This window comes from Oncorhynchus masou, chromosome 8 (genome assembly GCF_036934945.1).
Source record: "Oncorhynchus masou masou isolate Uvic2021 chromosome 8, UVic_Omas_1.1, whole genome shotgun sequence".
Classification (NCBI taxonomy): domain Eukaryota; kingdom Metazoa; phylum Chordata; class Actinopteri; order Salmoniformes; family Salmonidae; genus Oncorhynchus; species Oncorhynchus masou.
The window spans coordinates 12475623-12489994 of NC_088219.1; the positions used below are offsets into that span (position 1 = coordinate 12475623).

At 40.1% G+C, this 14372-nt stretch overlaps 1 protein-coding gene across 1 annotated transcript; it reads right to left on the reverse strand.

Annotated features, from left to right (window-relative positions):
- Positions 1 to 201: 201 nt before the first annotated feature.
- LOC135544104 (macrophage colony-stimulating factor 1 receptor 1-like) lies at positions 202 to 12405 on the reverse strand. The gene is made up of 21 exons (XM_064971486.1): positions 12246 to 12405; positions 9086 to 9346; positions 8624 to 8902; positions 8382 to 8518; positions 8093 to 8252; positions 7325 to 7535; positions 7090 to 7205; positions 6833 to 6944; positions 6460 to 6647; positions 6129 to 6256; positions 5911 to 6037; positions 5729 to 5836; positions 5423 to 5533; positions 5137 to 5308; positions 4200 to 4279; positions 3926 to 4035; positions 3717 to 3839; positions 3512 to 3623; positions 3209 to 3308; positions 3017 to 3122; positions 202 to 2799 (listed from the first exon to the last, which is right to left on the reverse strand). Exons 1-21 carry the CDS (start codon positions 12292 to 12294, stop codon positions 2647 to 2649), a joined length of 2943 nt encoding a protein of 980 aa, XP_064827558.1. The 5' UTR covers positions 12295 to 12405; the 3' UTR covers positions 202 to 2646.
- Between the last annotated feature and the right edge of the window lie 1967 nt (positions 12406 to 14372).

A 14372-nucleotide genomic window follows, 5' to 3' on the forward strand; every position in this document is an offset into this window, starting at 1 on the left:
GGGTTTGCTTCTCCGAAATTGTCTATATATGTAAGAATATTTGGGGTAGGTGTGCATGGAAAACATAGCCACTCATGGTAAAGGGTATGGGGTCAAAGAAATGTATAGTAGCCTACCTGATAGAATAACTTTGCAGGGAATATGATACTCCAACAACTAAGTATTATGACCTGGTATCAGGAATTCATAGAAGGTAGGAAATTAATTTGAGCTTATTGCTCTTTGAAAACCTTTTTATTTGATTACATACTTACAGTACATTTCCATGTATTGGTAAAATGTTCTTACACTCAAGGCAAGACCAATAATGCAGTAATTGTTGTTACATTGTTACAAGCACTTTTAATAGGGAAAATATGTTGCTACAATTCATTATAATATACGTACAATACCGGTCAAAAGTTTGGGCACACCTACTCATTCAAGGTTTTTTCTTTATTTCTACTGTTTTCTACATTGTAGAATAATAGTGTAGACATCAAAACTATGAAATAACACATATATAATCATATAGTAACCAAAAAAGTGTTAAACAAATCAAGTTCTTGAAATGTTCTGGATTGACTGATCTTCATGTCTTAAAGCAATGATGGACTGTCGTTTCTCTTGGATTATTTGAGCTGTTCTTGCCATAATATGGACTTGGTCTTTTGCAAAATAGGGCTATCTTCTGTGTAATACCTTTTCACAACACAACTGATTGGCTCAAACAAATTAAGAAGGAAAGAAATTCCACAAATGAACTTTTAACAAGGCACACTTGTTAATTGAAATGCATTCCAGGTGACTACCTCATGAAGCTGGTAGAGAGAATGCCAAGATTGTGCAAAGCTGTCACCAAGGCAAAGATTGGCTACTTTAAAGAATCTGAAATATGAAACACTTTTTTTGGTTACTACATGATTCCATATGTGTTATTTCATAGTTATGTCTTCACTATTATTCTACAATGTAGAAAATAGTACAAATAAAGAAAAACCCTTGAATGAGTAGGTGTGTCCAAACTTTTGACTGGTACTGTACATTTCTTTAACTCTCATCCATTTGGAACGAGCCAAAACAAAACAAAACAAATCTCCAAAACAGCAAAACGTGTTCAAAATTAATTGTGAGCCAAGGCTACACACTGGCTAAACACAAAACTTTGACTGCCCACCGTAATATAAAAACGTTTTCGCAGTAACTATGTCTTGTGTTACTTAGGCATGTTGAAACGTTGATCTCAGTTCAGTAGACCTGGTGTTGAGAACTTTGAGTATTGGAAACAAATGAAACTGCATATGTAAGTGCCTCCATTCTCCAATCATTTTTAAAGAGATGCATTAAGCAGTGGCTCACTAAGCAGTATTCATGGCAGGCTTCACCCCAAAAAAACGTACCAAGAAAAAAACATAAAACAATTTCCTTTCATCTGTCTGTGTTTCATCATTTTCTTCCCAGTCGCAAGAGGCTGAATGTGTCCCACCAGAGAAAGCATCCGAGCGAGCCAAACAGCGCCCCTCTGTCTCTGTAGCTCATCTATCTGATGCTGTCTGGTGGAAAACAGTATGTCACTGTTGCCTCCCATATCATTGAATGCAAGGGAATACAGCAAGCATTTGACCTCTCTTGATAAAAATTCAATAATAACCAATCAGCGGTGAGCTAAACTGAGTGAGCTCAATTGTGAATGGTCCTGGCACACACAAAAAAAGCATCAAGGGAAGCCAGCTTGGATTTGCTTTACACAAATAACATCACATCAAAAGCAAAACGTCATTGACCGAAACAACTTGAATTGTTGCATCACATTGTCATTGTTAGACTAGCGAGCAAATATTTTAGCCAGGTAGCCTAGGACAACTAAAAGCGTGTACTGTATGACTGAGTTATAGACCGTTTCCTCAACATGGAAATGAGGAGGATGGCATTGGTGTTTCTCTACAAGTAGGGTGAGTCAACATGTTTTTTTCTAGTTGCACAAACAGAGGTTTTGTGATGAAACAAAGGTGTGGTTGAATTTATTCTGCCACTGTATCTTCTTATTGTCTCGGCCTCAGACCTATATATCACTGTGTCTTCTTATTGTCTCGGCCTCAGACCTTTATATCACTGTGTCTTCTTATTGTCTCGGCCTCAGACCTATATATCACTGTGTTTTCTTATTGTCTCGGCTTCAGACCTATATATCACGGTGTCAAGGCATATGAACTAACAGGTTATAGAGCAAATCATGCAATTATCACAACACACAGGTTGTAATATGTTGTTTTTTCTCCCTGACTTGGGTTCCACTAGGGATTTTTTTACCCATGCATAGCTACCTGGCATTAAGTTGTCACAGTCCGATCAGAGTTTGTAAAATATCTTGATCTGTGTAAATATAAAAGTTAAATGGGTAGAATAATGTCTGGGGTTATGGTCATTTTCTGTACATAAAATGTTCAAGGCATACATGCTTAGTTCCTTTTAAAACGGTTGTTGCTTACTGGATCTTGACTTTGCACTTCGTAAAAAAAGGTACTGTATGACACTAAAACCATGTTCTGTACAGTGAGAGTCAAGACATTTGGATAATTTGGTGTGTCTAGTCCATCCAACTCTTGGCTATGACCGGCAGACAGTCATCTATGAACGTATAGTAATGGAGGATGGCCTGATGTGCTCTCAGCAGAACTGGTAGTTGTTATTCCTCATCATCAGGGGCTGTTCCTCTTCTTCGTGGTTCAGTGTCTGATCACAATCCTCACTAATCTTAGCTTGGTCACTCTGCTCTCCTGACTCCCGCTGTGCTGTCTTATCCTGCACATTCCTGTAGGTCTGGCAGAAGAAAGGATACTTTGTGTCAAATTAAAAGTGTTGATGTCCCCAAACCATTTTACCCATAAAAGTACATTATTCTTACTTCTAAATACATTTTAGGAGTACAGAAAATCCTGCTTTAGGAAATAATACGAAGTTAGCGGAATGCTAAGTGAAAGAATGTAAATGTAAAATGTAAAAAGACTCTACAGTGGGTCACTTAAGTCCATCTGACCTGGTCTGGCTGGTCAGGCAGTAGACTCTGGATAAGCTGACCAATGGTACTGAAGGTTGGACGCACTGTTGGTTCCATGTTCCAACACATCTTCATGATGGTGTATCTGAGGAGAACTCTCAGTTTCAGATACTGCAACAGGGTGTCAGGTTACATCATCTCTTTTCGCCGATCTTGAGGTAAAATACTCACATCTCTGGAGGGGCAAAGTCCGGCTGTGACATGTGGCATCCAGCTTTGATCATCTTGTAAAACCGGGTGTCCACCACAATATTAGGGTATGGGCTCTTACCTAGAAATAACAACAAAACATTTATGAAAAAAAATAATATTTTTTTCTAAAAGACTTTGATTCAACATAAGACATCATTTTTGTCATCATGTGCCAGAGTGACCTAGCCTGATCCTAGATCTGTTTGTGCTTTTGCCGACTTCATTTTCATTGGCAAGCGAACAGATAGACTGGCACCCATGCTAAGTGCCAGAAAGACCCACCCAGAGAGAAGACCTCCCACAGCAGTATCCCATAGGACCAGACATCACTCTGCACTGTGTACACACAGTCAAAGATGCTCTCGGGGGCCATCCACTTCACTGGCAGACGGGCCTGGGAAGAAACATAGTTCACAATCATTGGAGAATCGGAGATTCCTAATCTAAAGTGATTTCTTTATTTCTTTATATTGTTTTATTAACTCACATTTCCTTTCACCACATAGTTGGAGTCATTCTCGATGTCTCGAGCGAGCCCAAAGTCGCAGATCTTAGCCACGTGGCCATCGGTCAAAAGGACGTTCCTAGCGGCCACGTCCCTGTGAATGCACTGCAAAGACAACATTGGTTTCACTCATATAGTCATGTGTTAATCTGCATGTTACACTACATGAGTTGACTTTAAATTACAATTACATTTTTGGATGCAAGGAAGTCCATTCCCTGAGCCACCTGATAGGAAACCCTCAACAAGTCTTCTATGTCCAGCGACCAGGTGTCTGTCTCTGGATCTTCACATAAAGAACCTATGACGGAGAGAGAGAGAGAGGAAGAGAGAGACTATATGACACTTAACAGTGTATATTACCACCTTCACTCCATAACCTAGCAGAGAGACAGAGAGAAAGATCGCCCTTCCACTCCACAACCCTCTCTGTGTTACTGCAGTGTGTAGATGGATGTTAATTACCCATAGGGCAGTATTTGGGCCTCTGCGCTGGATGCATGTCCTGGTAGTTGTCTGAGCTGGAGCAGGAGATCCCACTGTCACTGTAGACACAAAGGACTGAGAGGTTACTCTACGGTCTACATTGGACAGTTACACTGAGTGGACAAAACATTAAGAACACCTGCTCTTACCATGACATAGACTGACCAAGTGAACGATATGATCCCTTAGTGATGTCACTTCTTAAATATACTTACATCAGTGTAGATGAAGGGGAGGAGACAGGTTAAAGAAGGATTTTTAAGCCTTGAGACATGGATTGTGTATGTTGCCATTCAGGCGATGAAGCGCCTTTGAACAGGGTGTGGTAGTAGGTGCCAGGTGCACCGGTATGTCAAGAACTGCAACGCTGCTGTGTTTTTCAAGCTCAACAGTTTCCCGTGTGAATCAAGAATGGTCCATCACCAAAAGGACATCCAGCCAACTTGACACAGCTGTGGGAAGCATTGGAGTCAACATGGGCCAGCATCCCTTTGGAACGCTTTCAACACTTTGTACCCCGACCAATTGAGGCTGTTCTGGTGTTTCTAATGTTTTGTACACTCAGTGTATTCTGTGTAGAAATTAAAATGTACGGTCAGTGATAACGTAGAGACCATGACGTGCGTCAAGAGGCATGAATGCCTTGTTAGTATAGAATGTAGATTTTGATACGGCACCACAGAGAGCAATGCATAAATGAGGGCAGGAGAGGTCACTGGCTAGATGAATACAAAGCGTTGTCACCTGGTTGACGGTATATAAAACATGTGTGGAGACGGAAACTTGTGCCTCACATCTATTTCTCATTTCTCGTTTTGGTGCACTTTCACTAACCCAGAAACCATGTCTCTGGTGGGAGAATGGAGAAAGGAGAGTGAGTTGAGGCTAGAGGCATGTTAGTGATCGTTCAGCCCACCTCCTGACACGAGACTCCTGGCTACATGTGTTCTTGTAGTGATCACTATCCCCTGGAACCTCTGGAACCCCTGGTCCACTCAGGATGGAGTCCAGGAATAGCTTGGCCTTGCCACGCAGGACGTTCAGCAGGTCGCCATGGCCACAGTACTCTGTGATCATCAGCATTGGGCCTGTGGTCGAACACAACAATGAGATGACCTATTTAGTTAACTAATGAAACTCACCCAACAAGTCATGTTACCTTCTTCTATGGAAATGCAAGTACAGAAAAGAGTTTGTCGCACCTCCTTGAGTACACGCCCCCAACAGGTTAACAATGTTGTCATGACATCCCAGGTGACTGAGGATCTTCAGTTCTGACATCAGAGCTTCTCTCTCCTCTGAGTGGGCGCTTGCTGAAGAGGAGTAGCAGCTCTTTAATTATTGCATTTACTGAGATACTGCTTCATCTATGATGGGAACTACTTTCATGCCAGCATGTATCCAATAGCAGTTATATATTGTACAATCATTTTGACTTCCTTCTGTAAATTAAAAGTAATGCTGCAGGGTTAAAGATGTTTACGAACAGTATGAGGAGGCTAACTCACGCTTGAGCATCTTTACTGCCACACGGGTGGTCATGTTGTCATCGGTCCCCAGACCATAGGCAGTGGCCTCCACAACTTTCCCAAAAGCCCCTGCTCCCAGAATCTGGCCTAGAAGAGTCAGGCATTACTGTTTCATGTACTGATGTCTGTTTCAACCCCCTAAAAACGACAATAAAACATACCAAGCCTCAGCTTATCACGAGGGAACTCCCATTTCTTGTTATAAGGAAGTTGAGTAGGATCAATAAAGGTGTAGTTATTCCCATCATTGGCCTCGATGATCTTCCACCGGACTTCATATTTGGGTTTCTATGAGAGAAAACATATGTTGTGTAATGGTCTAACTGCACATGTCTTTGGGCAGTGAAAGCCAATGAACGAGTCAGTAAATGCAGCTCACCTGCTTGTACTTGTACAGAACGATGACAAGCAGAAGGAACAGAAGGGCTGATGTGCTGGTGGCTCCAATGAGAGTGGGGGTGAACAGCTCGGACATTACAAATGTTTTTGAAGGGGCAGCAACAACATCTAAAACATAGCAAACAACACAGTACATTTGAATGCCCTTGAAGTCAGCTCATGACATTATTCAATACTGAACAGGGAAATGAGAAATAACACTACTGGTGGCTGTTTCAGTACTAGTCATAGTAAGAGACCACCGGCGCCATGTGAGAATCTCACAACTTTTGTTTGTGCAGTATACTATATAGCTGTAATGGCCGTCTTACGCGATATGAAGATGTCCTGATTTTTGCCAGCAAAGTTAAAGGTGACACACTCCACTGTGAACTCCTCAGTTGAGGGACTGAGGGTCAGCTCACTCTGCACCTCCATGGTGCTGGTGAAGAGAGGCTGCACCTCCATGGTGCTGGTGAAGTGAGGCTGCACCTCCACGGTGTCATTGTCCGCATCACACCTGAACACAGAGGAACGTCAAGATGAGCAGAGACAATAGGCCTATTTCATTTAAAAGTGAAACAGCTCTTTCTGCATATTTTACTGTGCAAAACTCTTGGCTTATTGTTATCCAGTTAGAGAACCTACAATCAATCAAATTGAGTATATAGAGCGCTTTTTTACATCAGCAGTTTTTACACCTACGTGCTTTGTATTCCTGGGCACTGGTACCAGAGGATTGTGGGAGCTGGGTATCCAGAGGAGGTGCAGATCAGGCTGGTAGAATTCTTCAGGCTGAGCATCGCATTGGGTTTCTCTAATCAGTCAGAGAGGACAGACAGCATCGCACTGTGTAAGTCATCATCACGTCACTCTCACAATACACGGAACAGTTTTGCTCCATATTTTCTCTCTAGTTTGATAGTCGGTGTGACCGGTCACATTGGAATAAGATATCTTACGGTAGACTTGGATATTGAAAGTGATGGAGCTGTTGAGGCGCGTGCTCCTGGTGTGGAGGGTGTACTGGCCCCTCTCCTCAGACCTGACTCTGTGTAGCAGCAGGCTGCTCTCGTACCTACAGGATGACAGGACAGGATCAAGTAACAGCACCGGCTCCTGTATTTATTCAGCATCTTTTAGAAATGATGTGGTATACACATTCAGAAGCAGGGTAATTATTGGGAAAATAATGACCTGTTATTGCCTTGGGCGGTCCATTTGTCGCCATGAGTGGAGATGTTGTGACTGTGAGACATGGGCACGTCCCACCAATGCTTCTTGATTTGGGGATAGGCCTCGATCAGAATGTTTATCTCAAGGTTCTCCCCTTCTTTCACATTGACTAAGGAGCCATTTTGGTATAGATTGGGTGACAGGCGGGGTATGAACCTAATGTAAGGCTCATCTGAAGGAAGGAGAAAGACAAACAGAGAGAACTTTAAAGAACATTATTTTGATCACAAACTTCAACAAAACTTTTAAATTTTAAATTAATTAATTAATTTTAAATTATCACACCACAATTTCCTTTGAGGATGCTGAGCTGAGTTTCACTTTTAAAACAGGTTTCCATGTTTGGTGTTTGTGGAGATCAACACTAGCCTTTTACTACCATCCTGATCTCGCGGGCTTACATAAATATGTTCCCATGTAGCGAAACATATTAGATGCTAGCCAGACATATTAGATGCTAGCCAAACATATTAGATGCTAGCTAAACACATTAGATGCTAGCCAAACACATTAGATGCTAGCCAAACACATTAGATGCTAGCCAAACACATTAGATGCTTGCCAAACATATTAGATGCTAACCAAACATATTAGATGCTAGCCAAACATATTAGATGCTAGCCAAACATATTAGATGCTAGCCAAACACATTAGATGCTAGCCAAACATATTAGATGCTAGCCAAACATATTAGATGGTAGATCAACACCCCCTTTCCCTAATGCTTACCTACGACCTCCAGGTAGGTAGTAGACCTGTTGGCCCCAGCCTCATTGATGGCTGTACAGGTGAAGTTTCCTGTGTCAGACATGGTCACAGCCGGGATAGTCACAGTACTGGTGATGTGGACCTGCTTGTCCTGTATTACTTTTTGAAAGAAGTTCAATGTCTGCATATATAAAAAATATATAAAAAACAACATATCAGTTCAGATCTTCAGACATATACTGTATCATACAAGCTAATGGGAAACATATATGATTTCATGATAGAAATTGAGGACAGGTTACTGTTTTACTTTGAGGGAGGAGTGTTTCCAGGTGACGTTGTAGAAGTGGTTAGGGTTACTGGTGATGCAGGGGATGAGGAGCTCCTCTCCAACAATACTAACATACCCATCTACCTCAATTAACACAGACGGTGGCCAACGCAACCCTGGAACAGACACATAGAAGTAGATGTGTTTAGATGCTTTGGGACTAATAACCTCAATGCAATGTCCAAAAAATACAAAATGCACAGACATCTACTTCATCTTACTTTGAACGACATTGATAGTGATGTCTTTGGAGCGTGTTGTGACCCCATTGAGCTTTGCGCTGCATATGTAGTTTGCACTGTGGCTGGTCAGAAGGTGTCTGATGAGGATCCCTCTCCTGGGATTGACAGTGTAGTTCATGTCGGGGGGTGTTGGGTCTCCGTTGGCCATATGGAGGGACATGTCTGTGGCACTGGGGTCTGTCAGCTGACAAAGGAGAAGATCCCCGCCCTCCTCAACATCTCTCAAGTTGCGGGGGGTTACCAGGACGTTATTGGGATCTATAAGGAACATAACAGGTTGAGCAATGTTGACTTAATTTGTGACATATTAGCTGATAAACATACAATGTTGTGTGTGGCTTTGGCATCTGGACAGATAATAATAATGATAATTTATCATTTCTAGAGCGCGTTTCCCACTCTCAACGTCCATAAAAGATGTCATGTCATGAAAACACTTACCTTTCACATAGATGTGGACCTCTGAGAACAGGTTTGGTTGGTTGTCATACACACACTTGTATGTGCCAGTGTAGTCTGCTGTAAGGTACTTGGTGGTAATCATACTCCCCTGTTTAGAGTTCCTCCTTTTGAACGCTGTGGTAGACAAGGTGGTTGTGCTGTCCCCCTCACAGGTCAAGGTGAATGACGTTCCTAAAAGCAAAGTCCTCTCAGCCTCCCTCAGCAACACAGAGTTCAGCCTGATTACTGGACGACTTCGCTCTGTCAACAAACCAAAGACAGAACCAGGAATAAACAATCAATATTAACAATCCCTCACATGTACATCACATGTTTCCTCACATGTTCCTCACATGTTTCATGGAATATAGACAGACTACGGTAATAACAGATTTCAATGAATTATCACATTTGTAACTCTAAAACGGAGACCCAACACCCCCCGACATGAACTACACTGTAACTCTAAAACCTATCTTCTCAGGGATGAACATATCCAAGTGGATGCCTCACTGATTTGTATGTATTCAGTTTATATATTTCATCTTCAACTTCAATCATTACATTTTTTCTAAATATGTGAACAGTTTATTGTACAGATCGCTGTTTTTCAGGGTGGGGGTTGAAAATGTTTTGAACATTTTAAAGACCTCCACTGAAAAATATAACACTGATCCATCCTTGCATAAGGAGGGTCGAGTAATAGGCAGACGGAATTGAGTCATCAGCAGTAAATGCAGAGCCGGACAGATAGATAGAACAGGATCTACCTTGGACAGAAGAGCAAGAATAATTTAAAGCTACAATATGTAACTTTTTTGGGGCGACCCCACCAAACTCACAAAGAAATGTGAGTTATAGATCTGTAATTCCCATTGAAAGCAAGTCTAAGAAGCAGTATATCTGTTCTATGTGCTCTATTTCTATGCCTCCCATTCTTAAGTTTAGTTTTTGCGTCTTTTACTTTCTAGTTTGTACACCATCTTCAAACAGCTGAAATTACAATATTGTTGGTTATTGAAAAGATATTTCACTGCAGTTTGGATTGTACCATGATTCTCTACATTGTTTGTTTTGCCACATTAACTGAAATTAGGTAAAGTATTAGAATTTTAGCAACCAGGAAATGGCGGCGCATCACAAAGAAGACTTGTAAAATAACTGTTATTTTGAATCTGTTTATTTGGTTTTTAGGCGATTCAGAGAGTGATACTATACATTGGTAATCAATCATGAATGTTATAATCTAAAACAGTAAAAAATTAACAAATCAGATAATGTGATTTAGCATTGGGATATCAGACTGTGATTGGTTCATCAGTTTATTGTTAAATCCATACAAGCAAATTGACTTGATCAATGCATTATCTATTGTATGCCTTATTGACCAAATTTGGTTTAGTAGCATGTTATTGCCCACAATCTGAAACTGGATTGAACTGCTGCTTAGTTTGTTATGAAGCTTATTCCTCCTGATTGGACAGCCAGCCTGTCAGGTTAAGATTTTAGCATCTCATTGGCTGGCAGCGTTGGGTTTCTTGGCCAGGTCCTGGAGGTGGGTGGAGATGCGAGACACCTGCAGCAGCAGGGCCTGGTGGTTCTCCACCAGGAGACTCTGGTGTCTGCCCAGGTTCTGCAGGTTATTCAGGTGCTGAGCTCCCTGGTCCTTCATGGCTTTCAGCAGGTTGATGACCTCCCTCTGGCCGCTGGACACCTCTCTGTGCTCCTGGACCAGCTGAGACAGCGCCTTGACCACCTCTCCTTTCCAGGTAGCAGCTTCTCGCTGGTCCTGGGTATGTTGGGAGAGTATCTGTTTCAGCTCATCCACTCCACAGCATAGAGACGTAGGGGCTACCACCGGGTCTGGGAGAGCCTGACTGAACTCTGGGTTGGCTGGGAGGAAGACTGGTTTAAGGTCCCCCATGGTCATGCCAACTGGTTCACTGGCAGGGTGTTCTTTGTCACCTGAAAGAGGGTGAAAACACATTGTCTCATTGTTGAGTGAAGACTTCCCATTTTAATACAAAGCAACAAACCTGCAAGAAAAAATACATTTTATTTGACTGTACAACACAGTATTTCACTTGTATTGTATAAAATACTAAAATGGACATCAAACAATCCACTTACTTTGAATCAGTGAAGCGCATCGTCTTGAATTTCTCCTCTGTCAGGCATGATGCCAACACTTCAGTACCAGAGTTATGTAATTTGCTGTTACTGACATATAATTTTATCATATGGTGAATTATGAGTTATTTCAATTTCAATGCCTTAGGTATCATCCATAGAAAGGTGGTAGTAAAAATAATTCTCTTGGTATACATCAACGTCACCAGAGATAATTATTTTTGCAATAAAGGGTTTTCTGTCTATTTCATATTTGAGTGTTTTTTTTCAGGGAAAAAAGGGGAAATGAGAGTGTTCCTAAGAAGGGTTGAAGCTTGTCTTTTTGTGTGTGGAAGTATTTTTAACGGAACCCCTGATAGCGTCTAGCTCCAGGAAACACATTGTGCTCGGGACTTGCTGGACGGATCCAGGTCATCGGGGTGCCTGTTTCCCAATCCCACTCTCACTTCTGCTTTTTCTGGGGAGGTGGCGGAGTGGGGGAACCACCAGGAGCTGGACATGTTCTGTTAGCTCTGTGTCTACCCCCCACCCCCTGTGACCCCCCTGTCCCCCCTGCTCTCAGATGCCAGAACCCACAAAGCTAAACACCTGCTCTCACTGTAACAGTCTTCACTATGACATTTTATCCGTTTGAGTCCAAATTCTGTTACATCCATGGTTACATTTTGGGGGGAAAAAAAGATGAATTGTCATAAAAATGTAATTAAGATTAAATCGCATGTATCTATTCTGTTAAATATTTTAAACAAATGTATTTGACTGTTTTGATGGCAATTTTATCAATGCAAAATACAAAAAAAGTTGGTATTTAAAAAAAATATCAAAACAACTCATGAACATATGATACATTTGTGTGAATGTACATTTGTGTGAATGATACATTTGTGTGAATATTGACAGCACCATGAGATTTAAATGAGGTCTCGTTGGTTAAAAAAAATCATGACACATCCTTGGAAACAATATTCAGAGAACAAAGGAGCTGATTTTAAAACACTTCCTACAGTCTCACATTGATTAATGTGCTTACCTTGTGCTGTGCAGAGCATGATGCCCAGGAAAAGAGCTCGGAAGAGCATATTCTGTCCCTCTCACTGTCTCTGTTGGTCTCTGTCTATATGTCTGTCCTCTGGGTAGTCTGTCCGCTCTACTCAAGGGTTGTTAAGGAACTGGTTGACTGGGATGGCTTGTCAGTCTTGATATCATTACAACTTCCCCTAACTCACCTCCCACAGTGCTTACAGCCAGTACACATTAAAGTCGTTTGTGTGTTCGGAATTCTTTTGATGGATGAGTCTTTGTCTTTTAGTAAAGTATAACAACGTCTATACAACGTACAACGTATTTAGTAAAGTATAACAATGTCTATACAACGTCTATACAACGTACAACGTATTTAGTAAAGTATAACAACGTCTATACAACGTCTATACAACGTACAACGTATTTAGTAAAGTATAACAACGTCTATACAACGTATTTAGTAAAGTATAACAATGTCTATACAACGTACAACGTATTTAGTAAAGTATAACAACGTCTATACAACGTATTTAGTAAAGTATAACAATGTCTATACAACGTCTATACAACGTACAACGTATTTAGTAAAGTATAACAATGTCTATACAACGTCTATACAACGTACAACGTATTTAGTAAAGTATAACAATGTCTATACAACGTCTATACAACGTACAACGTATTTAGTAAAGTATAACAACGTCTATACAACGTCTATACAACGTACAACGTATTTAGTTAAGTATAACAATGTCTATACAATGTCTATACAACGTACAACGTATTTAGTAAAGTATAACAACGTCTATACAATGTCTATACAACGTACAACGTATTTAGTTAAGTATAACAATGTCTATACAATGTCTATACAACGTACAACGTATTTAGTAAAGTATAACAACGTCTATACAACGTACAACGTATTTAGTAAAGTATAACAATGTCTATACAACGTATTTAGTAAAGTATAACAATGTCTATACAATGTCTATACAACGTACAACGTATTTAGTAAAGTATAACAATGTCTATACAACGTCTATACAACGTATTTAGTAAAGTATAACAATGTCTATACAACGTCTATACAACGTACAACGTATTTAGTAAAGTATAACAACGTCTATACAACGTATTTAGTAAAGTATAACAATGTCTATACAACGTCTATACAACGTATTTAGTAAAGTATAACAACGTCTATACAACGTATTTAGTAAAGTATAACAACGTCTATGCAACGTATTTAGTAAAGTATAACAACGTCTATACAACGTATTTAGTAAAGTATAACAACGTCTATACAACGTATTTAGTAAAGTACAACAACGTCTATACAACGTATTTAGTAAAGTATAACAAGTCTATACAACGTATTTAGTAAAGTATAACAAGTCTATACAACGTATTTAGTAAAGTATAACAACGTCTATACAACGCATATAGTAAAGTATAACAACGTCTATACAACGTATTTAGTAAAGTATAACAACGTCTATACAACGTATTTAGTAAAGTATATCAACGTCTATACAACTTATTTAGTAAAGTATAACAACGTCTATACAACGTATTTAGTAAAGTATAACAACGTCTATACAACGTATTTAGTAAAGTATAACAACGTCTATACAACGTATTTACAGATGGCCAGTTAACTAAGACATGAGTGGAAATAAGAGTAAACATTTTTATGACATGTATTTGAAATAGAAATAAGTCAAATTCCACTGAAACACCTTGCAGTACATTTGCTGTGTAGCAATGTAGGCATGTCAATTAATATAGGGAGTTAATTAAAAATAGATATGTGTACTTTTCTTCCCATCTAAGACGCTTAGATAGCGACAGCATTCTTCAGCTTATTCAGAATGGTCCCTCACCGTGTTATTCCATCTTACTATTACGTAGGATACCGAACAGAACAGGGAAAACAACGGTTACAGTATTGCAAAGTGCATATATACACACCTTTCATTGCTTTGTTATATAGGTACAGTACAAACACATATATACATATATACACGTACATACATACACACACACACACACACACACACACACACACATACATACATACATACAATACAGAGAGCACAAATTGAAATTTTGAATTTTTCAAAATGACTGA